Raw genomic sequence first — 25,812 nt, 5'->3', positions numbered from 1 at the left:
TCAACAACCGGGAGGAGAAAGAAGGAACCCGAAACTCTTTTACTCTCCGGTCCCGCCCCCGCGCGTCCCGCCGCCGCAGCGCCCTACCTGCTGATTGGATCGCTCGATTATGCTTGTGAGGGGAAGCCCTTCTCGATAGGTTGCTTTGAAGCCACGTGCCCTGAAACTTGCACTGGTATATGGGGGAGGAAAGGCGGGCCTCTGTTTCCTAGGCTACCATGGGAAAGAACGGCTCTGTCACGTGGGAGAAGGGTGGAGAAAATGAGGAGAAAGCGAGAGAGAAGAAAGGAAGGAAGAGTGAGAGTGTGTCATTCAGTTCCTCCGGCAGTGGCGATTGGTGGAGGCGAGTTCTTTCCAACCACATGACGGAACCCCCAGCTTCTGTCCGGTTGGTGGTTCCCTCGGTTACGAACGATGAGGGGGCGGGAAGTTCGTGCCCCCTGGCAGCGCCAGCAGTAGTGCCGCCGCCTTTGCTGTGGCCCCTGAAGGCGGTCCCAGCGATCGGCAAGCGTCGCCTTCGGCCAGCGGCTGCTGAAGCGCTCCCCTTCCTTGCCTCCCTTCCACCCTTTTCCCTTCTCGTTTAAGCCATGGCGGCGCCGGAAGATGCTGTGTCGGCGAAGGCGGCCGCAGCGGGGTGACGCCCGAGGCGGCGGATGAGCGGCGGCGAACAGAGTCTGGCGTGGGAAGAGGATGCGGGAGTACAAGGTGGTGGTGCTGGGCTCGGGCGGGGTGGGGAAGTCGGCGCTCACCGTGCAGTTCGTCACAGGCACTTTCATCGAGAAGTATGACCCCACCATCGAGGACTTCTACCGCAAGGAGATCGAGGTAGACGCCTCCCCGTCGGTCCTGGAGATCCTCGATACAGCCGGCACCGAGCAGTTCGCATCCATGCGGGATTTGTACATCAAGAACGGGCAGGGCTTCATCTTGGTCTACAGCCTTGTCAACCAGCAGAGCTTCCAGGACATCCGCCCCATGCGCGACCAGATCATCCGCGTCAAGAGGTGAGGGGGGATGGTGGAGACCCCGCCTTAACTCAGCGAGATTCCTGTTTCCTTCCCTCTAATACCCCACCCGAATCCCGCTCTCCTTCTTCTCCTCCTTCTCCGTGGGTTCCCTGGGATCCTGGGTGGCCAGTTATTTCCCCTTTGCCCAGCAGCCTTTTTGTTTGCTTTGCAGAAAGCCTTGGGCCCATCCTTTCCTTCTTCTGACATGGCTTGTTTCTGCAACTCCATCTGCTTTTCCCCTGTACAGATTACTCATTTTGCAGTTCCGTTGGTCAGTGGAATGATTCCTCTTGTTCCTCTTGCCCTACCTCCATATATCAAAATGTTATGCCTGGGCAAATGCCTCTGTGATGTAAGCCCCATTGATTCAGCATCATACTGACTCACGCCTGCTTACATCCATCCCTGCCTGCAGCTAGTCTTCTTTAAATACTGCGGAGAGACTCGCCTATTGCCTCTTACAGAGATCTGCACCTCACAGTCACTATTGTCTAACCCATTTCTTTATTACCCAAATATGCTGTCATTCACGTTGAGTGATGTATCTTGTCATTCTTATTCTTTTATTTTATGGTTATTCATCCACAGAGCGCCTTGAGTCCAGATCTATCTGTCCTCTCTGCCCTTGTGTATATTTAATTCTTGTCGCACACACAGAGATTTCAGTTCCTCCTTCCATCTACTTCCGGTGCTCTGTGTGGCATCTCCAACAGCCTTCACAACTTCTCCAACATGCCCCTCAGAGTGCTATACATGTCTGCAGCTCCCCACATGTTGTTTCTCTGCATTCATTTCATGCTAATTTGATATATGGATCTTGAACAATCTGAAGCTTTCTGCTGCATGGATCTTGACATCTGTACAGCACTTTGTGTTCCTCTATTGTCTTGTGTTTACACTGATGTGTGCATAAATGAATTCTTTACCTTAACATTGAATAAGTTGTTTTGGATTTCTCATTTTATGGCTTAATGCAATTTTAAAAGCTATAAAACTGAATTAAGCATCAAAACTATTGTTAATTTTGGAACAAATGCTTCAAAGGGATATAAAGGGTTAGACTATAGCTGAATATTGCTGTTCTTCATACTTGAAATGTATATACCTGGTTGTCTGGCAGAGTTGCATAAAATGGCATTAGAATCTACTTTTTCACACTGAAAAGTCTTGTGCTTTGCCCATTGCTTACAACTTACAAAATATTACTTCTGAGTGCAACTAGGAAGGGAAAAATCACTATTACTATGTTTAAGAAAAGTTTCAGTTTTTGTCTTTTCTAGTGAAATGATTCAGGTCTTTGTCCCTTAGGGAGGAATGGTGGACAGCCATTTAATTGTATTAATGTTGGGTATTATGAGTATTTAGATGCTATGTCTGCTACTCACAGTCATTTAAATTGGGGTGGTATAAACGGTCATCTTGCAGCCCCAGCTTTTGTGGAGGGCCCTAAGTTTGGAAATGCTAAAAAAAATGTTTTTTGCCCCTTCTACTGTGGAAGGCAGGACAAGAAGATACAAAGTGAAAATTTAGTGTATAATGTAGGATGTGCTTCCCATGCTCCCAGACTGGAGTCCCTGACCTGGAAGCAGAGTGTTGCAAGCAGACAAATCATCTGGGGAAAAACTCTGCTTTGGGAGCTGCACCCAGTTGCACATGCTGCAAATTCCCTGAACTCCAAAGCAGTGATTTGCATGTGGACTTGGGTAACACCATGGAAGGGAACGCATCCAGGTTTTACTTTCAGTTGTGCTCAAGCTCCTTCTTCGAGTGTGTTAGTCATTTTATTTTGGAGTGGTGGGGGAGAAGAGAAATCTCAAGTGGATATCTCAAGTATATAACATGGAGCCCAGCATGTTTCAGGCATTCTTCCGGGTACAAAAATAGAAATGGTAAGTTTACAGTACAGATTTTAAAACAACTGATAGAAAAAACATTCTGAGAAATTGTTCAGTTTTGCAGTCTACTATTTTGGGGATTTTTGACACATATGAATTTTTAGTAAATATACAAGCAACAGTGTCATATTGTTGTAATATTAGGCAGTGTATGTCATTAAGTGCTCAGGTGGGTTGCTGTGTATCTGTCAAACTACTAAGGTTTTGAAAGACATTAAAAGGTACATATTCGTGATTCAAGGATTTGTTCTTCCCTTGCCCCAGTTCGTAAGTGAGTGTTTGGTATATATATGTGTTATTTAAAATGTAGTTGTTATTTAATTTGAGGTCAGTTTTGTAACGAATATGTATCTTTGGTTGCTGTAAGAGGAAAATTTAGAGGTTTTAATCTTTATGGTGAATTTCACTATGGGTTAATTTTATGTTTATTTGAGTTTGAATTGCAAATTATATTCCATTACTATGTATGTTTATACTTGTGGGATCTTGCTGAAAGACCTAGGGACATACTTTGAGCTTTGCATTAATATAGGACTGGACTTCTCTTTTTAATTTCATTAATACTGTTCTCCTTTTTGTTAGTCATTTTATTAGCAATAACTCTCTTTTTCTTGGAGATAATTGATCAACTGTAGTATCTGGCTTTAAAATATATAATTGTCCTGGCCATGGTGTTATCCCCCACAGTGACTCTTAAGAAGACCTGGAAGTTGCAACATAAGATTCCTTCCTAATCTTGCTTATTTACCTGAAAACACATTGTTCTTTTTCTTTTTTTAAGTAATAGTTGGGTGTTTAGGAATCTGATATTTAAGGGAAATAATAATGTAAGCCAAAGTAATCTTTTATTGTAACTTTCCCACTGCCACTTGAAATAGAGTTGGTAAGGGGATTAGTAGTCAGTATACACCACCACTGAGTGGCAGCTGTTCTTGCTTCATAAATGTTCATCCCCATTTCATTAGTCTTAGGCAATTATAAAATTACAGAAATAGAGATCATGCACCTTTAAGAAAATTTATCCAAATGCAAAATTAACTTTAAAAAATAACCAATTTATTATTAGGAGAGCTCTTTGTTGAGTCAGCTTCCAGAATGCCAATGTAGTGCAGTTCACAATTGGAGTAAGTACAAGTTCTCTTTATTGAGAAGGTGGTTTCCCCTCGCACAAGAAATTTCAATACAGCCAAATAGCTCAGGAATGTGATTTAGTTATTTTTAATTTGTCACCTGCCTCCAATTTCTTTTGTTTACCACTATTTATTCTTTTACTGTATTTTACATAATATTTGCATTATTAACACTGTATGGGAATAGTGTGGTGGGTGTATGTATGTGACTGTGTACTTTATGGATACATTGCTTTTCCATATGCACTATGCTCAAAGCAATTTACAAGAAAGCATGAATGTTAGCATGTAAAAGGCTAACCCACACACATTTTATATTTTAGAAACAGAACAATTTAATAAGAAACTTAGTACCCTTAGTAACCCTTAGTAACATCAGTGTTAAAGTGGTAGTTTCATAGCCAATAATAATCAAGTGAAAATACTTATGGCCTTGATAATTAGTTTTCTAAAAGCTTCAGAGGGAGTTAAAATCAATCCTTAGTCTTAGGTTTTAGAAGAAACAAGATGAAATAGCCCCAGAACTAGATTGATTGCATTTATATTGTACCTTTTCTCTAAGAGGTTAAAGCAGCATGGATGGTATGCGCTCCTCTTCTGATTTTACCTTCTCACATTTCTCTGAGGTTGTTTAGGCTCCTCTAGGGAGCTTCATGTTTGAGTGGGACTTGAACCAGGATCTGTGTAGTCCTGAGCTCACCCTTTGAGGTAATGGTGGAAAACAGAATACCATCATTTGAAGCACTGCTGGTAGAGGTGGGCCAGTTGGGTGCTATCTTGGTGGTATGAAATCTCTGATGATGACCCTTACTCAAATCCAAGTAATGTAGGATGTTTAAGAATACAATTATTGTGTTCTGTTTTGCTCCATTTGTTTCTTATCAGAAAGCTCCATTGTCCTTATTTCCAGTTCTACTAGACTTGCTCTACAGTATTTATTTCCATAGATGCTATACATGTAGTCCGTGCTTAATGATAATTCGTTTAGCAACCGTTTGAAGTTACGACGGCACTAAAAAAGTGACTTACAACTCGTGCCCAAAGTTACGACTGTTGCAGTGCCCCCGCAGTGACATGATCACGATCTGGGTGCTTGGCAACTAGCTTGCACTTACAACGGTTGCAGTGTTCCAGGGGTCACGGGATTGCCATTTGCAACCTTTCCAGCAGGCTTCCAGCAAGCAAAATCAATGGGGAACTGCATGATTCGCTTAACAACTGCCACAAAGGTGGTAAAATCAGGTCTGGTCACATGATGATTTGCTTAACGACCACATCACTTAGTGACCTAATTTCCAGTCCCAATTGTGGTCATCAAGCAAGGACTGCCTGTATTCCTTCTAATTTTTCAAAGGGGGAAAAAAGCTTCTGCGGTCTTGTAATGGTATGTAGGAATGACCGTGAGAGGCGAGGGGAAAAGATGCTGCCTAGGGAGTGATCAGATAAAAGGGGGAGGACTGAATAACGGGCACAGAAAGAAACTCAGAAAGGATCCGCCCTAACTTATCAGGCTGTAAAAAGAGACAACAGGAGATTTATACTTTCAGGCTTGCAAGATTCTGTTAATGTAGCCTTACAATAAAGTAGAATTAGCTCATCTTGTCATGTTTCCTGTCTGGTCTCCTGGGAGGCTGACAAGTCTCTTCCATAATTTCACATTGGAAATTACTATTTGGAATAATGAAAACAACATATATTCTGAATATTCTGAATTATTTTATTTTCAATCATTTTTAAATGATTTTTTTTTACAAGCATGTTATAACTCAAAATAAAGCAGTAAATATTTATCCAGAAGTAATAGAACTAAATGGGAGTTGCTGTTGTGTAGAGATTTAGAGAATTGCATTTTAAATATTGTTAAGTCCTAGTAGGCTTCAGTACCAAATAGAGTGCTGCGAAATAATGTGAAATATAATAAAAACGTGAGTCAGCAGTTTTGTGCCATTACTTGGACATAAACAGATTAAGAGGAAGGGTGCCTAAAGAAGACTTTTAAATTTTAAGAACTTTGTCCCTGTAGTAATTTGTTTTTACTATGTGGTTAAAAAAATCTTCTGGATGCTTTAGCAAAGTTAAAAGTGATGCATCCTTTTAGCCTTTAAAAAAAATGATTAAGTGAATTACTTTTGCAGAAGCAGGATTAAAAAATCTGTTTATTTGGGAGAATATTTGTATACCTTGTAGAACCAGTTTTAAAATATTGTGCGTACTGTTTTTTTGCGAGGCAATATAAAAATACCACTGAGAATCCTTAACTGGATTATAGTGGAATATAAATGTAAATAATAACTTTTTTCAAGTATCTGCCAACTGCCTGGAAAGTATGTTAGTGATATATTTTTGCACATTGTACAACTTTTAAACAAAGCTTATTAAAATCTTTCTCATTGCAAGCTGGGTAGAAATAAGCTGGGAGTAAATTACATTTTGTTTTAAAATGATATGCATTATCTCCATAGTGTGCAACAGAATATCAAGGCCCACCCAGGAGTGCTTCATTCTATCTTTTACAAGAAAGATCAGACAAAGGGTTGAGGGTTATCCTTCCACTTGTCTGTTGCAGAATACCAATAGATTCTTTGTATTTTACAGTGGTGAACATTTTGGAATCCTTTAGAACTATTAGTAATCCTGAATACTAGGCCCTACAATGTGAACAGAGCTTCATCTAGATATTATTATTAATAAAGGTAAGGGGGATAAAGAAGTTTTTGTTAAACCAGCTACACCCAACACAATGTACTATGCCATGTCTTCACTGAAGACATGGAGCCAACATTTATTGTCCTTGTTGGAGAAAGTATGTGAAGCTTTATATTCACTAACTGGTGACACCTCTTGTAGGAACAGTGACTTAAATTAAACATTTTCCTGCATCTGTTGATCATATTAGCTTGGAGACATTTTGGCCCATTCCTCTTTAAGAACTTCTTCAATCCATTAACAAGACAACATTATGGGTCACTTTTACTAAGTTTAGAAATGTTTAGTAAAATATATTGACAGACAGAATAGATAAAGATAACTTGAAATCAATATTACTACACTAAATACATCAAATGATTTTTAATAATTTTTCTTGAATTTTATATCTTGCTTTTCAACCAGCAATTTTCTAAAATAACAATAAAACTAAAATGCAGATGTAAAACTAAATAGTGAAATAATAGAAAGCAGCAAAATAAGATAGTATAAAAGCAGCAGGCATAAAGAATAGCATTCAGTCAGTAGTTGCAAATTACACCTGTTAACCAATACGTAACAATTAGGACTCCCTATGTACCTTTTGGAGAGAGCATTAAGTAAACATGCTGATACATCGTTGTAAAAGCTTTTTCCCAGTTGCTATTCACATCACCTACTTGGAAAAAGACACAGGTACCAGAAGGTAGAAAGCTACAAGGTACCAGACTCTTGGCTATGTTGCCTAGAATTCTCTGGGTGCTCTTGCTTAGCAATAGGTGCTCCAGCTGAAATAGTTTCTCCAGTGTTAGTTTTTGCAAAAGCCATAGAAAAAACTCTTCTTTTATGCAGCAGAGCAAATAATCAGGGACAAGCATAAAGATAAAATACTTTAGATACCCTGAAGATAATCAGTAAATCTGAGCCCTGGAAGCTCTACCACGAGCTTACTCACTGCAGGGGAGGAAAATGTAAGTTGTAAGAAAAATCGCAATTTGTTATCACAGTGCAAAGAGTGAAGGTTAGGAAAAGATATTTGGGGAAAAATATTCTAATTAGCATAGACTTTTGCCCTTTCTGGACTTCCCAGGATATCTGGGTTTTTCCAGATAAAATGATTAAAACATTGTACAATATGCATTTGAACATTTTATCTAATTTGAGTTAAGCAGAACAAGAATTACTTATCCATGAATTTCTACTATATACAACTGTGCTTTTTCATATATGATAGATGGGGTTGGATATATATTCTCTCAGTATGTATAAGTATAGCCAGGATATGTAGAATTCATTAAATTTTAGGTGCTTGACAATTTAAAGTTAGCAGGATGTAATCAATTGCATAATGTGGAGGATACTGTAGGAGGAAGGACCTATTAGTCTGTGGTAGCAAGAAATCAGGAATAGCCTGATAGTACATTTTCCAACTGACAGATTTTATTAAAAGGCATAAACTTTTGTGAGCTGCAGCCTTTTAATAAAATTTGTTAGTTGGAAAAGGTGCTACCACCCCCTCCTGATCATGTGGAAGAATGCGACTAATATGAAGAGAGATTGACATTTTGTTTTTCTAGTTTGGTTGACATACATGTAATCCAATTAATTCCTGGGCTGCAACATACTCCAAATACCTAATATTGATATCTGGTTTCTCAACATTTGAAGTAGTTTAGCTGTTTTTAAATTTTCTATGAACATTTCCTTGGTATTCCATGTATGTTATTCAACCTGAATTAATTACTCTCTGCAACTCTATTTAATGGTACAATATATTGTGGATAAAGTTTTTAAAAAGCAAACACCTTGAGAGATTTTTCTGAACTGTGTGATGTTAATATAATTCATCTGTATGCTATTTTCTCTTGCAGTGTTGTGGGTACCTTGCTCATTATGGACTTCTTAGCTGTATTCTGTGAAACAGAACTTATGTTTCTCTTGAATTTCTGTTCATTTAAAAATAAGCTCCCAGTTACTGCTTTTAGAGAGAATGTCTGACATAAAACCATAGAGTAGAAGGGATCTTGGTCATCTGCCTGCCCTCTGCAGGAATCCACTGTATTTGTAGAAAGTTCAAAAGACTAAAACACAAGAAACGTAGGCTTGCAAGGAAAGCACAAAGCAATATTATAAGGGGCTCTTTTCACTAAGCCTTTCACCAAGTAAAAAGAAGGAATGAGCCTGCTTCTAAGAAACAATGTAGGGTGATAATCTGTGATGAGAGAAGGCAGAGCTTCTCAGTTCCTACCATGCTTTGCTCTTATCCCCAAAGGAGGATGCAAAAAGAGAGAGCAGGAACCCAAGATAAGTAAAAAAAAAATTAGGGAGCACCTGGCTACATAAATGAGTTTAAGACTCCAGTACCAGATTTTTCATTTGAGAGTCAGAGGACAGGTACAGTGCCAGAAGATTAGAAAGGCGCAAATGTTGTTTCTTCAGAAAGTAAGGGATAGAAGACCTGAGTAACTGTAGACTGGTCAGCTTGACAAGAATACTTGGCAAAACTCTGGAACAATGTATTAAGCTTGATTCTAGAGGATTGGTGCTAGATGGGAAAAATGCTCTCAATTTTGACGTGGCTGTTTTAGCACGAGGAAATACTAATCAGCCAAACATAGATACAGTGGGGCAAAAAAGTATTTAGTCGGCCACCAATTGTGCAAGTTCTCCCACTTAAAAAGATGAGAGAGGCCTGTAATTTTCATCATAGTATACCTCAACTATGAGAGACAAAATGAGAAAAAAAAATCCAGAAAATCACGGTGAGCAAAAATCCCAGAACCACACGGGGGGACCTAGGGAATGACCTGCAGAGAGCTGGGACCAAAGTAACAAAGGCTACCATCAGTAACACACTATGCCGCCAGGGACTCAAAATCCTGCAGTGCCAGACGTGTCCCCCTGCTTAAGCCAGTACATGTCTGGGCCTGTCTGAAGTTTGCTAGAGAGCATTTGGATGATCCAGAAGAGGATTGGGAGAATGTCATATGGTTAGATGAAACCAAAGTAGAACGATTTGGTCTAAACTTGTCGTGTTTGGAGGAGAGAGAATGCTGAGTTGCATCCAAAGAACACCATACCTACTGTGAAGCATGGGGGCGGAAACATCATGCTTTGGGGCTGTTTTTCTGCAAAGGGACCAGGACGACTGATCCGTGTAAAGGAAAGAATGAATGGGGCCATGTATCGTGAGATTTTGAGTGAACACCTCCTTCCATCAGCAAGGGCTTTGAAGATGAAACGTGGCTGGGTCTTTCAGCATGACAATGATCCCAAACACACCGCCCGGGCAACGAAGGAGTGGCTTTGTAAGAAGCATTTCAAGGTCCTGGAGTGGCCTAGCCAGTCTCCAGATCTCAACCCCATGGAAAACCTTTGGAGGGAGTTGAAAGTCCGTGTTGCCCAGCGACAGCCCCAAAACATCACTGCTCTAGAGGAGATCTGCATGGAGGAATGGGCCAAAATACCAGCAACAGTGTGTGAAAACCTTGTGAAGACTTACAGAAAACGTTTGACCTCTGTCATTGCCAACAAAGGATATATAACAAAGTATTGAGATGAACTTTTGATATTGACCAAATACTTATTTTCCACCATGATTTGCAAATAAATTCTTTAAAAATCAGACAATGTGATTTTCTGGATTTTTCCCCCCATTTTGTCTCTCATAGTTGAGGTATAGCTATGATGAAAATTACAGGCCTCTCTCATCTTTTTAAGTGGGAGAACTTGCACAATTGGTGGCTGACTAAATACTTTTTTGCCCCACTGTATGTGAACTACAGGCAGACTTTTCCAAATAACGAGGGTTCTTATGTGTAAGGCCATTTTGCACAGCACTTTGTTGACTTCCTGAGGTGAGTTTTCCTAGTCAAGTATGATATCTGATGTGGTAGCTGGGGTTTATCTAGCTATTTTATCTGAGACTTCTTTTGGCCTATAGATTCTGAGGAAGTGGACAGGGTGCTCTCTGATTTCACTGTGCTGCTTGTAGACTCTCCTGCTTCTGCATAGGATGGCTAGAACATGGCACAATGTTCATACAGTGTTCATGGCTAGAACATGACACAATAGCCATCCTGCATAGGGTGGCTAGAACATGGCACAATGAATGTAGGGTCAGTGCCCCTTTTGCAGATGGGGTGATGCCAGCCTTTTTTTTTTTTGCCAGCCTCAAGGAGTTAGAGAATGGATCCCACGTGGCAGCAAGAAGGAAGATGTGCAAGTCATGGGCTCCTTTTTCCCACTCAGGGGAGATGCAATTTCTTGCCCCGCAACTATCAGTGGCTGCCTGTTTGCTTAGCCTGAAAAGCCATGGAAAGGTGTAGGTAGAAGCTACCAACAACGACAGTAGCTCACCCCAGCAGCCTCCAGCAAGGAAGCTAGACAGTGGCCCAATCATCCCCTCATCTTGCTCTGACAGATAAGTTGGCCTCTTCCCTAGTACCAGCACGGTGGTTGAAGACCTGAGAAGCTCAAAATGGGCTTATTATGAAAGGAAAGAGGGCAAACCCAGTTAGACTGGGAAAAGTCCTAGCTGAACTGTTTAGATACAGCAAAGGGCCACAGGAACCCCAACTCCTGGGCAACAAGATTCTGTTCTGCAGTTGGCCACACCCAGACTGGAAAGATAGTGCTTAGAGCTGAATTTTATTCTGCCTTAAATAAGAGTCTAGAGATAGTTGAGAGCACCAGGCCATGAAAGTATTGGGGTGTCTCTCATTCTTCTCCTACCTCATAGTCTTTGGAATATTTTAGTTGCCATTCTTGGAGCAAAAAAGAAGAGAGAACGGGCTTATTAGATATACAGAGTCAAGTGCAGGAGGGAGGTAAGGAACATCTTACCCAACTCATCTCCCTAGTGTGGAGATGGAAGCTAAACTCCAGACAAGTGGACAGGAGTAGAAACTGTGTGATGCCTCAGAGACTCACCCAATAGGTCATTCAGACCATGAGTAAGAGCAGTTTTAGGGTGAGAACTTGGAGACCCAAAGTAGCCAGCAAAGTATTTTTAAAGCTGACCTTTTTTACATCTAATGAGGAAGGTAATGAGAATCAATGTATTATTATTGTAGCACATAATAAGTCACAGGGAAAGCAATGCATAGCAGGGGTGTCCCTAATGTCCCCCCCCCCCCAACCTTAGTGTCTCAATTCCAGATCTTTTCACAGGGATCATAAGAAAGGAGTAGTCTGAATCCATCAAGTATAAAACTCCTTCCTCAGTAGGCAGTGAGTAAGAGAATAGAAGCACCTTCTATTCAGGGAAACCTATTGTAGTCCTCATTGTCAAGATGGTGATGCAAAGAAGGGGAAGTGAGGTGGTGGTAGATGCCATGGAATATAAAGCAGAAGATGCATTGTAATAGATCCATGAAGCATTGGCTGTGATGGAATGGAATGGAGGCCAGAGTCGGGGAGTGAAGAATCCTCTTTCGTCTCCTGAAGCGCGGGGAAGAGATAAGAGGATGAGGCTGGCACCTCTCTGAGGAATGCAGGCTGTGTTTACTGACTGACCCTGGGAACTGGTTCCAGTCTGGGAAGATTCTTGATAGAGGTTGTAGCTAATAAATCTTGCTGGGTTGAATCTGCATGGTCTCCTGGAGTTCCCTGGGCTAAACCTGACATTGGCCCTTACATCAGAGCCACAGCTGGGGCATGAGTAATTCTAACTGCTCCTTTTTGTCCAAAGAGGCCTTGGTTCTCTTCGTTGGTAGAAATGAGCAAGGAGAAATTGTGGCATCTGCTGATAAGATCTGACATACTGAGACAGGAATCCATTCTGGGATGGCATCGATTATGTGGCTGGAATTTGAACAGGAGTACCTGAAGGCTGGATTGCCATGTCTATATTGGAAACTATCCTGGTATCCAAATGACCAAGCACTGGGGGTGGGGTGGAGGGAGGAGGTTGCTTTCTCCCATCATACACTGGTATTAGGACTTTACCTTTGATAAAGATTAGATTCCCATCATCATTTTTATTTGTTTTCTTTTTGTTTTTGAGGTGGTCTGTGACTGTATTAAAGAATATATCTATTTTGGAAAATGACCTTTGAGGTATCAGTGACCTCAGCCAGGAGGGGAGGGGAGTTGGGCGCCTTTTCAATGACAGATCTACATATGTTTCACAAGACAAGGGGTTCCTTGCTTCATGCTAAAGTCACTGTTGTCTTTCATAGGAGACAGTGTTACTAAATTTCTGTCCAAATCCCAACCTAGATCCCAGGAACACATTTGTAACAAGCCAGATGTACATACAACCTTAAGAATTTACCTCAAGTTTATACTGGGAGATAAGAAGGCCAATAATTCATTTGTCTGTTACAAACAGGAAAAGCAGGGAGGCAATTCTCTTAGTTCTCTGTTTAGCAGATGGATCAGAGAATGTATGGCCATGGTTAGCAGCAAGTAGATGCCAGTTGGCTTAACAAGTAACTCTGTCAGAGAAGCAGCAGTAGCTACCACAGCCTTGGCAGTGGGAATCCCATTGACAAACTTCTGTAAAGTAGCAAGTTGGGCAGAGGTAACTTCCTTTATTAACCATTACAAGATAGATCAATTTGCCTCAATAGAGGCAGTCTTCAAGCAATCTCTTCTACAGAGGACCTGATAGTCCCATTCCAACTAAGCATTTCAGGTTTTTGTTATTGTTCTTTTTTATGAACTCACATATTGGAAATGTGTGTTGCAGATGTTTGCTTTTTTCTGGTGTGTTTTTTTCCTTGCAAATTAATACAGATTGAAATGATTTTCTTCTCAGCTGAAAGAATTCCTTCTACAGGATGCAAAATCTAAGTCTTGCCTTCTGACTATAATAGGGGAATTAACCTCTTGAGTCCCTTTTCTGGGGACCAGAATGGCCCCTTGCAGTGAGTCCAAGTGCCATTCTTAGTGTAACTTGGAGATTCAGAGGGAACAAGTGATACTAATGAGGGAGGTTCTGCATTCTGAAAAGAGTAGTCTGGTTGGATTAAAGCATTTTATAGGTTCTGTAAATGCTAAGCTAAGGCTTTGGGAAATGGGCTGCACACTGTGAAATTTTAAGCTGTAATAAGATGGGTTATGAAATTCTTGTTTAACTATGAAGAGAAAATGAGCCAAGATTTGCTGTAGATTTATTTGTGAAACAGTAGGTTATGTCCAGACACATCAATTTCTTCACCCAGCCTGCTGCACTTTGTTTTATTTTATAAGATTTAGTTTATGCTGACATTGATTTGATATGAGGCAACTGGCATCATGATAGAAAGAGTTTTCTTGTATGAACATTTTTCTTATATAACATCCTTGTGTAAAAAGAAGGCAAACCTAAGCAGCTGTCCTTCAGGATTAACAGGTGTTCCTTTAAAGAACAAAGTGATTTTTTCCCAAATGAACAATTCTCCTGTCACTACATGTACTCCAACTGCAACTCCTTAACAAGTGAGAACATGCAAGTTTCAGGAGGCATGCTTGGTTTTATTATTTTCAACTATAACATTGTTTGTGGATGCATCAAGAAGAAATATTTACATCTTTATGTCCTCTGCATAAAATTGATTATTTTTATAGGAATATACATTAAGGCTCTGTTAATTTCTGCACTCCAGTATTTTAAAGTAAAAAGATGTACTTGAGGGTGATTCATAGGTTGCTGAAGACATTTATACCTCTAACCATTTCTGATTTTCAAATGTTTCTGAAAAATACTCTTTTTGCATTCTGAAACAGAAAAGGACCCAGCAAGGATGGGAAATTCTAGAGGATAAGATACTGAGGCCCACACAAGAAAGAAAAATGGGAGAGGCAAATGTGGATATATATCTAAAAAAACTGATAAGAAAAAGGGACATGTACACAAAATGGAAAGAGGGACAGATAAACAACGTGGAATACAGGGTCTTCTGCAGAAACTCTAGGAGCACTGTCAGAAAAGCTAAAGCTCAGAATGAACTGAGATTTGTGGGAGATACCAAAAATAACAAAAAGGGATTATCTGGTATGTTAGAAATAAAAGGAAAGCCAAAGAGAGTATAGATCTGTTGCATGGAGAAAGTTACAAAGTGGTACATGTGTTGGTGAGAAGGTAGAAATTTTTAATTCCTATTTTGCTACTAAGATAGATTACATCTTAGTTACTAAAGGAACTAATGAAGGTGATCACAGAACTGCTCTTGCTAATCTTTGAGAAATCTTTGAGAACTGAATGACTGGTGAGGTCACAGAAGACAGAAGGCCTTTGAACAGATTTTCAACCAGCACATTTGAGAGCACTTGGATACGCATTAACAGAAGACAGCATGGATTTGTTGCAAGCACTTCATGTCAGACTAACCACCTCTTTCTCTTTTAGCTTAGTAGATCAGGGGAATGCTGTGTGTACTTAGTGTACCTGGACTTCAGCAAAGTTTGTGACTAATATTCTCCTTTATAAAATGGTAAAGTGTTGCTCAAGTGATATTACTATTAGAGGGACTCACAGTTGGCTGAGTGACCACAACCAAAGCATGGCTCCAGTTCAGCTTGGGGGACAGGCGTCTGCTGTGGATCCTGTGCTATTCAGCAAATATAAGTTTGGAGATAACATAAAACTGAAAGGGGTAACTAATATTTAGGTGAACATTTTAAAAGTTGTTAGGCTTGAGCAATGGGCTGAAATGAATCAGATGGAATTAAACAGGGAGAAAGATGAAGTTCTGTATCTGGGTATTAAACATGTACAGCACAAGTATAGAATGGCTTGGCAATAAAAAAGATCTGGGTGCCTGTAGCAACCAAAGGTTAAACATGAGGCAGCAGTGTGAAGTAGTTGCTAAAAAGGCAAATACTGCGTTTGGGTATATTATCAGGAACATAGAGTTCAGTTTGCAGGAAGAAATTGTTTCACTCTATTGTGCTTTGGTCAGATTCCGTAAGTTTAACCAAGATGGTGAGGGTCTGGAAACCATGCCCCCTGAGCAATGACTAAAGGATCTGGGTATGAGAGCCAGCTTAGTGTCGTGGTGAAGGTGCTGACCTAGAAAGCAGGAGACGGTGACTTCAGGTCTCCCTCAGGCATGAAAGTTGACTGCGTAACTTTGGGCCAGTCACTCACTTTCAGCCCAACCCATCTCATAGGGTAGTTGTGAGGAAAATAGGAGGAAGAAGGAGTATTAGGTATATTTGCTGCCTTGTGTTATATATAAAAAAGTGGGATAAAAAAATTAATGATGGTGATGCATGACCTAGAGAAAAAACAGCTGAGGTGAGGGATGATAGCAGTCTTCAGATATGTAGATGGTTATTGTACAAAAGATAACCTCTGTTGCCCCAGTGGGTAAAGCTACAGAAGCTGGATGGTCATCTGCCAGAGAAGCTCTATGGAGCAGGGGGTTGGATTAGATTCCCTCTGTGATTCTATAGCATAATCAGTCCAAAGCGTCATACAAGGGGAGAAGAACCATATCCCAAACGACAAAGCAGATAGGAGGTGGAAAAGTTTCCATATTGGTAATGATAATGCTAAGCCAGGGACTTTAACCATGATTTGTTGAATAAGGCTTGCTTGCACTTAAAGCTAAACCATAATGGATGGGTTCATACACTACAATAAATAATAAATGAACACATTTATACTCATGCATGAACCACCTTCTATGGAATAAAGATTACTGTTGTGTTTTTAAATTACCGTAATGTGTATACAGTATATCAAACATTGCACTTGTTTATCCTAAAACATTTACAAAAATCATTATAGAGATGTTGGCAGTAGTTCCTTTATTTAGCTTACTGAAGCTTTTATACTAAGAAACAGTATTTTGCTGGTTGGAGCACTGAAACTGTTGATTACTGCAAAATTAGAATTCTAAAAAGATTGCAGTGTCATTTCATTTTTTAAACTAGCATTCATGAAAATAATTGCAGTGAGTCAGTCTTGTGGCTGCCTACTTTTTATCATGCTGATGTGTACAATACTTAGACAGTGCTTGCGTGTACAAAATAATGCATACCTGCCCTGGAGTTTGGATACTGAATTTCCGTATTCAGTTGAAATGCACAGGATAACAAGACAATACCTAAATATTTAAAAATATGTGTTAAAAGTATTTTGATTAAGATGTGTAAGAAGCTGTGTGTTTTGGATCCAAAAATTAAATCAAGTTAATCTTGTCTCAGTTTTGTGAAGGTTCTGACCATCCTTTTTTTAAAATAACTGTTTGAATTGTGCACAATACAAAGTTGCGCATAGGCTATCCTGGCCACAACTGCCACCTGTTCTTTAAACAGGAGTTGTGAGTCCAGGATGACCCCCAGATTGCGCATAGCATCTGTTAGAGGTAGTGCCATCCTATCCAGAACAAGAGATAGTAAGTTTTTGGAACCAGGAGGCCCCAAAACCCAAAGCCACTCAGTCTTGCTAGGGTGGGACTGAAGACTGTTGTGCCCATTCCTGGATTGGGAAGCTCCACTCAACAGTCACTCATGCCTTGGTCACCTCCCAAATGGATTACTGTAATGCACTCTACATGAGGCAACCCTTGAAGAGCATCCGGAAGCTGCAGCTGTACAAAATACAGCTGTGCAGGCAGTTATGAGAGCTTCTTGATCAGTGCATATGACACCTCTGCTCTGTGAGATGCATTGGCTATCAGTATGCTTCTGGGTTCAAATTGAAGGTGCCGGTAATAAACTGTAACACCCTACATGGCACAGGGCTAGGTTATTTGAAGGACCACCTCTCCCCAGTTACATCTACCCATCCCATCAGATCCAGCAGGAGAGGCATGTTGCAGGTCCCATCTGTTAAGGAGCGTCATCTGACAAACCTTTTCTACTGTGGTGCCTACCCTTTGGAACATCCTCCCTCTAGAGATTAGATTCGCCCTCAACCCTGCTAACCTTTCAAAAAGCCCTGAAGATGTGGCTTTGCTATCAGGCTTGGGGATCCAGTTGTGATGTTATGTGATTGTGATCGATGATTATGTTGAACGCTTTGAATGTTTTGGTAACCTGGCCACTGAATGTGTTACGTTTTTAATATGGTTTTATATGTTTTGTTTCTTATTTGTATCTTCTTGTTTTTTGCTGACGTTTTTAATGGTTGTAAGCCTCCCAGAGTCATGCATGTGAATAAATAAATCACAGTTTCTGGGTACTACAAAAAAGTAGTTCTGAGATTGAATGCCTGCCTCTGGAATAAGGCTTTAATAATATGTCCTCCAGTTTGGAATTTATTAAATAAAGCAAAGTTTAACATTCCTAGAAGACTAAGCTAAAGACCTAATGGCTGAGAGCATGGGCAATTTTGACTGCTTTTGTTTTTGCAAAGATGGCAAAAGACTTCAACCTTGTTTGTTTACCTCTAATTGCAGATATGAGAAGGTGCCTGTAATCTTGGTTGGAAATAAAGTGGACCTGGAGAGTGAGAGAGAAGTTTCATCAAGTGAAGGCAGAGCTCTGGCTGAAGAATGGGGTTGTCCTTTTATGGAGACATCTGCTAAAAGCAAAACAATGGTCGATGAGCTCTTTGCAGAGATTGTCAGGCAGATGAACTATGCCTCTCAACCAGATAAGGATGACCCATGCTGTTCTGCATGTAATATACAATAGCATTCCAAGGATGGAATTGGACCTAATTTGCTGTATTTTGGATAAGGTGACAGAATAGACTATTTCACTTTGTGATTTAAAGTTGGTTCTCTTCGGCTAAAATCCAAAGTGGAGTAGCACTGAACCTCCAAATGAAACACAGATATTGATCAATTTACTACAAAATTGAGGATAAGCTTCACTTGCCTGCAGCACAACTTCTGCATGTACTACTCTCTGGCTTAGCCAACAGATTTACAGGGTGAGCACAATCAGTGCATGTTGGCTTGTCAGGTAATAGCTACTGCTTTAAATTAAGATGTTTTTGGTGAAAAGGAGAGCACCAGCAAAGACCTTTTGCACTCTGCATATTCTGTACTGATAAGTAAAAATTTAACAAAATGTATCTACTTACTGAATTTCAGGACTTCATCACTTGTGGCCAAATCAGTCAAATATGCTAATTTCATTTTTGACACAAGTGTTGGTAAATTTATTGGCAAACTGATGTAGTTCTCTGTTATTTCCTTTACATTCGTTATTTTTGTTATCCCATAATGCGAAAAGGAAAATACTCCATCAGTACTTGAAAGTAAAGAGAGAAGCTCTGAAAAAAATTCAACAGCTTGTAAAGAGAACATTGAAACACTAGAATGTGTTAAATATTCTGCATTGTTGCTCAGAAAAATGGTGGATTGCTTCAGCTGCTGTTCAGTCAAGAAACCAAACCAGCCCTTGCTTTATAGAGCAGGAAATGCATTAATCTCTTTACTGATCCAGGAAGAAGCAGCCATGATGGGGTAAAAAGAATTGTTTGGCCTTACTAATGAGGAGCATTGCTAGCACATTAACAAGTACCACCTTGTAAGGAAAATGAAGCCATGTTGTATCCAGATGTTCCTTTTTGCAGAAACCTCATGGGGGCTGTAAAAGCATCCTGCATTTTTTAGTTTAAGGATACCAATTTATTTCTGCCTTTAAGGGCTGTGACTTTGATGTGATATCCTGATTAAGCTATGGAATTTAATTTTGCCATTTTATATCTTTAATGTTGGCAATTCTGGTTAACTGTGTAGAATTACTTTGACTCAGAAGTTGAATACAAAATATTTTAATTCCATGTGGGAATGAGAAAAGGATTTGTGTCTTCAATTGCCTAACATGCTAGTCAGGTGCTGCCATAAAGTGATCCTGTTGCCCTGGTTATTGCTGTGACAAGTAGTGAGTGAAAACATTGTTTTTAAATGGTGCTCAGCCTCTGATTTTAATTTAAATAGCAGTGAAATACTTAAAATTTGCATGACTAACAGCACCAATTATATCTACTATGTTTTACAATCCAGGAAGTTTCCAATCAGAAAGTCTAAGATTGAAATGCTGGAATGATAATGGACCTTGATGGATAAATTGGCCTTTAAAATGCAATATCACTGAGCCTATGGTCCAAATACTATCCTGCAATTTGGTCTCTCAATCTTGTGAAGTAGCTCTGTAATTTTTTGTGTAGATGAGTGGAAAGGAATGTATGTGCTGTGTGTGGGTGTGAGTGTGTTGGTGGGTGCAACTTTTTACAAATGCTGTAATGAATTTGAGTTCTGATAACTTGCCTCGATCAGCAGAAAAACAAACTGCAATCTAAAGGGTATCAAAAGCAAATGAATTTTAAAAGCCTTTTTAAAAAACATTGAAAACACTTGGCCACTTTATATCTTACACAGTAGAACACATTTAATTTAGATCAGATCAGTTTTTAACAATAATGATGGATTATTGGCTGTAATTGCCTTTGTTGTCCCCTCATAAGAAAGTAAAGAGTTGTCATTTAAACATGAGGTCCTATTTTAGAAATGTAATTCCTTCCCAAACTGCTTGCTCCACTTTGGGAATTACTGGGCTTTAGTGCATCTCATATCTCCATCTATTAAGGTAAGAATTATGAATTACAATCTCTAAATTATTTTAGAAGAAATGTTATGCAGCAGTAGCTTTGTCTGAAAAAAATAATTTCACTGATCAAATAAAAGTGGAATAAACAGGTATAAAAGAATGTTGATTGCATCTTACACTGACTGATTCCAAAAATATGTCCTGTATTACGTGTCAGATTATTTGATGTAAGAAGAATGAGGGGCATAAATGGCTTTTTTTTTTTAATTTTTGCCAAGGCACTATTTTGATAGGAGGTCTTTGTGTTCTTTGGAAAAAAAAACAACAAGTACTTCCTATTGCATAATGTTCTTTTACAGACTAAACAACATACGTTCACACAAAAGTAGGTGATATGCTAATTCCAGGAAACCATTTATATGTTACTTAAGATTCTGTCACTGAGTAGTATATTTGACCAAAATGTTTTAAATCAGCAGGAGGGATATCTAAGGCTACCATTAATTATGTTTATGTGGATTCCCTCTCTCCCATGTCATGTGTTTAGACCAGCAGAGTTAGTGGCAGCTAAAAGAGATTCCTAGTGCCAATGGAAGAGTGTCAGTTCCCTACCCTTTCTCCCCAATCTGTAACAGTGGGTGACTTTGTCATCTTCTGCCAACACTGTGTTAGTAAAGATCATCTTGCAATTGGCTATCCCAGAACATAGGTTTTAAAAACTAGGTCAAAACAGGTATATTAATCTGGGCTACATGGTCATTCTGACTCTGTGACCTTGAATATACGTCATTATTCAAGCATACAAACTGTAACTCTATAAAGTAATGGTGATATATTCCCATTTATCTGCTCAGCAATATTATATGCCTTGGGAGTTGCTTGTCAAGAATTTTGCACCCATTTTGCATCCTAATCAGATTCAGTAGTAATTACTTGGGAGGGAGGGCTAACATGCCTTAAAATATTATCAGTTCATCCAAAGACCCACTCTTCTTTGTGTAGAGCTTTGTATTTTTCTGCAGCTGTCAGTTCCTCTTTTCCTTTGAAACTGGTTAAGCAAATCCAACATCTGTTCAGAATGTTTTTTAAGATGATTCAGTACACATGCAAACACACTGTCTGATAGCAATTTCTGAGGATTTTCTCATCTGGTAGTACTGACAGTAGATATATCCCTTTATTTTAAAATTGGCATTATTTTTTGTCAGCCAGCATGCTACTATTTTCTGTCACATATACTGCCTAAAGGCTTAGGATGAGGTGACACATGGTCTTTCATCAATGTACACCTGAAATAACTGAAATAACTACAAAACTCCATGATAAAGCAAATTTGGCAACTTCAGGATTTTATTGTGAATTATTCCTTTATGAGTTTTTGATCAAGATTTTAAAAAGGGATTGCAGTGTGTTTTTGCAAACTAGAGTTAATCATTGACAATTTGTGATTTCTAGAGTTGAATAAACATATTTAACAATTGATTGTTGATCTCTGTTACAACTGATAAATAAAAAAACATTACATTTTATAAGGTATCAGTTGTTTAAATCAAACTATTTCAAAATAAATCAAATTGTACATAGAACTCAATGCAAACTCAGCAGTTGTATCTGGAGTTAAATTATTTTAACAAATAAATTTATTTAATGAAATGTCTGTTGGATCGTCTTCTCATATTCCTTTTTATTCAAGAATAAAGTAAAAAGCCAACTACATTCTTCAATTCTTCAGAATTCAGATATCCTTTATTAGCCTGCCTCTTTGAAAAGGAGCACATTTGTCATATATTTTTAGTGAAGGAAGTTTGCACTGACTGATGTTGATTCACTGTTGCATTGTTGTCATGCCAGTACTGCTAAAATCCATCATTATGTATGATGGCAGTAAGTACTGGATAGTTTTTGTTCTTAAGTCATGTGAGTCCTCTGACACCAAAGACTGCTGTGAGAACTGTATATTCTACAGCTAGTGCTGTGAAAATTGACAAATGTGGCTAATTGTACACAGTCATCAGCTGGTCTTGCATTTGATAATTGAATCCATTTATTCAGTCAGCCAGTTTTGGCCCAAGTCCCTTTGGAGGGCTCTAAGTAGCATTGCTTCCATGTATTAATATGTGTGTTGCAAACAAAAGTACCTGTATAGAGTAGTGTAGACCAAATTATCTTGTTTGTTCTCTCCCTTCCCCTTTTCACAAATAAATTTACATTTCTATAATGTTTTCAACAGTGCTGGTCTTTTAAAATGTTTCTTCATCTTGTAAATATTGAAGAAGACAAAAAGAAAATGCATTGCTTATTTACTCCAGTAAACCTTTACAGAACATATGAAAGCCAATGATGAAACAAATTCAACTTTTTTCTTTTAGGCAATATAGGAAAATCTTAAAATTGGAGCACAGGCCTGTAAAAAAGTTGCCATGTCAGTATTCATATTTGTATTTAAAGCATTAATACCTTGTTCTAAGGCTGAAAAGTGTGTAGGAATGGTTTTGAAATATGAACCAGGTACTACTACTCTCAGGCTTACATCTAACACAGGATTCTCCAATGTTTGGAGGGTCAGTGGATGCACCAAGCTTTGAAAACAGATTAAGGGCGCTGTCAGAAACCAGTTGGCTGCAACAACCACTACAATTGCCAGAATACCAATATAACAGAAATTCTACCAATTGGAAAATAAATGGCACCCACATCAAAGATTTAAATACAGTGGTACCTCAGGTTACGAACGCCTCTGTTAATGAACTTTTCGGGTTATGACCAGGTCCGGCCACAAAACTTTACCTCGGTTTGCGAACTCCGCCTCGGGGTACGAACAGGATATGCGGCCATTTTCCCTCCCGTGACACGGTCCGCAGCCATTTTTCCGCCCCTGACACATGGTCCGCGGCCATTTTCCGCCCCTGACATGTGGTCCGCGGCCATTTTCCACCCGACATGTGGTCCGCAGCTATTTTTCCGCCCAACACGTCTGCGGCCATTTTCCGCCCCTGACACGTGGTCATAGGGAGGGGGACTCTCCCTCCAAGCAATAGCTGCTTCCCTGTCCTCCACACCAGAACGGATTAACGGTAATTACATTGAACCTTATGGGGAAATTTCCTTCGGGTTGCGACCAATTCAAGGGGCGACCAGAGTCACGGAATGAATTAAGTTCGTAAACTGAGGTTCCACTGTATGTAAGAGTCTTCTAGTAAACCACTGCTTTGGGAAAAGAAACAGAAGTCTTCCTATGCTGTAATTCAGTTTGCTAGCCACCAGGCAGCAATTTTATCTTGGCTGTAATTATTCAAGGCCAAGTTGCTGAGTTCTCTGCTTTATGGTGCTCAGCTTTGTGCTTGTAAAGACAAGAAAGCATTGGAAGAAATAGCCCAAGTTCTTATAAGCTATGTTGGGTGCTCTTCACCATGAACCTAATGCTTTTCCTTGTAGAGGCTGATGAGAGAGCCTACCAACAAAAGTATTAGCTAAAATTTGTCTCAGATGGCTCTTTGGCCCAGGTAATCCTAGCCAGTGTTGACTTCCTCTTGGAAAAAAAGCATAGCCTTAGACCTGGATTATTGTGATCTCTGTTGATGCATCAGGACCCAAGAGGGCCAACCCAGACATTAAACTGCAAGTCTTTGATCTCGACCTGCAGAAAGACAGAATCTCTGTTTGCTGCAGTGGTGACTCCTATTATAGAGCTTTAATTATTTTTATAATATACAGGACAACATTTATATTAGCTAGAATTAATATCTCAGTTCAATTGAATGAACTGGCATGGCTTAAATTTCAGTTTTTCCCCATTGTGGAGGAAAAAATGCTTATTGAGGCAGTAGGGGTACGTATGATACAGAAAATGTGTCCTGAACTTGAAGTGTCTGCAGTTTGATAGAGTAAAACTCAGACAAATCTGACCTGTTTCATCAAAATAAAACTGCTTTCAGCTATGGGACTCAGGACAAGCTATTTGGACTATAAAAAAATCCAGATTCCCACTATATGGCAGCAAAGAATTGGAATTTTCTGGGGGGGGGGTTGCTGCCATCCAAATTTGGTCATCCAGATTGTTGCAATGCTGATCGGGTAGGCCTAGCCTTCATTGAACTTATTTTTTTGCTGCCAGTTTCCATTCCTCCCACCTGTTGTCTTTGATTATTGGCCTTTCCCCAATCCCTCTTCACATCTTGGAAAATTAGGCTCCTTGTGATCCTGAGAGCAAGTTGCATATGATTGCAGAGGCAACATTCTCTGCAGTAATGCCTCTTCCACTCCAAGCAATTGCAGAGGAAAAAAACCAAAGGCTTCCTCTGTCCATGACTCCCTCTCATAGCTGCAGAGTAATCAGTACCAACTCTATTGCCACATGTTTGTCTGTATACATCAGAGGTTGAACCAGCTGTCTGGAAGGCTGACTCTTCCCTGACGCTGCTGCTGCTGCTGCTGCTGCTGCTGCTGCCTCCTTCCCCTGCATAACATCCCTTGCTGCCAAGGGTTTTGCTGAATAGGGGCCATAACCCATCAGACTGTAAGGCAACATAGCTTTAGTTGTGTCAGATTCAGCAGGCACAGCCAATGCCACTGTTCAGTTTCACCACCCCTAGTCAATTTCACTGTCCCAGGCACAGGCAGCGGAAAAGGGGAAGTCAGCGGAACTACAAGTCAATTGCCAACAGGTGGCGGCGGATTAACTCAGGGCGGGAGCGGATACTTTGTATCACAGCCGGCTTCCCTCAAGTGCCCCAGGCAAAGCAAACCGCAGGGGTGCAGAAGCGCAGAGATCAGCAGATCAGCACGCAATCAAGAATTCCCAGCTTAGCCTGCAGAAGAAAAGCCTGAAAGGAAGGAAGGAGGGGGGGAATTTTCTTAGCCTGGCTCTCGCTATCTGCCTCTGTATTTTGCTTGCGCTAGGAAGAAACTGCCTGAAGGACATGTACACAGAAGATCTTGAGGGGGGAGAGCGCAGGGAAAAGGTCTTGAGGGTAAAGGGGGGAACACTGGTTCAAACTGCCTTAAACTGCCTTATTAGTTGCAATCTATTGTCTTTGCAATGCTATAAAAACTGCCTTTGGAATCTTGTTGGTGTGGAGCGCCCAGAACTTTTTGGGTCTGCTGCCCACCCAGCTCTTCACTCGGCTGATTAAAGAGCTGTTTTCTTTTTAACAGCCTCTGCCTGAATTCCTGGTTTTGGATTTTCTGAGATTCAGGTCTACAAAACTTACAAGCCCAACGAACGCAACAACCCCATAGACAAAGGACAGCAATCTAGGGGGACAAAGAAATGGGCTGAATCTGCCATTTGGGCGAGGGGGAGAATACCGCAGGCAATCAGTAACCCAGGCAACAGAGAGAAGCGTGGAAACAGGGAACCTCTAAAACGCTATGTAATCTGTGCCAAACCAACCCTGGCTTTGTTTGTATCTTCCTGCATTACACCCAAGTAAACTTCTTTTGCTGAACCCGTGTTTCACGAGAGTTTTATTCAGCGCTGAATGTGGTAACTCTTACATAAAGCCAGGGTTCACCCTTGAGCACTACCCAGTACCCACTGAGAAGCGCTCACACTTTTGTTCACAGAGCAACTGAGGGACCCGATCGACTTCACCAGAAGATGGCCGGGGATGGTGAGGGCATGAGCTCGTGGAGTGGCAAGGAGCCCAGACTGGA

The 25,812-nt window shown here is 40.2% G+C and overlaps 1 protein-coding gene across 1 annotated transcript; it reads left to right on the top strand.

Annotated features, from left to right (window-relative positions):
- Positions 1-218: 218 nt before the first annotated feature.
- RAP2A (RAP2A, member of RAS oncogene family) lies at positions 219-25,579 on the top strand. The gene is made up of 2 exons (XM_007428389.4): positions 219-1,004; positions 18,054-25,579. The coding sequence occupies exons 1-2, from the start codon at positions 691-693 to the stop codon at positions 18,289-18,291; spliced, it is 552 nt and encodes a 183-aa protein (XP_007428451.1). The 5' UTR covers positions 219-690; the 3' UTR covers positions 18,292-25,579.
- The last annotated feature ends 233 nt before the right edge of the window (positions 25,580-25,812 follow it).

The sequence above is a fragment of the Python bivittatus genome, unplaced genomic scaffold, assembly GCF_059951505.1.
Source record: "Python bivittatus isolate LINGU-HERP-01145 unplaced genomic scaffold, Pbiv_v1 ctg000060_np1212, whole genome shotgun sequence".
Classification (NCBI taxonomy): Eukaryota; Metazoa; Chordata; class Lepidosauria; order Squamata; family Pythonidae; genus Python; species Python bivittatus.
This window is presented reverse-complemented; position numbering and strand designations above follow the sequence as displayed.

Coding starts and splice junctions, on each gene's coding strand:
- RAP2A (XM_007428389.4), top strand. CDS start 691: ATGCGGGAGTACAAGGTGGTGGTGCTGGGCTCGGGCGGGGTGGGGAAG. Junction 1,005..18,053: donor CAGATCATCCGCGTCAAGAG/GTGAGGGGGGAT, acceptor CTCTAATTGCAG/ATATGAGAAGGTGCCTGTAA.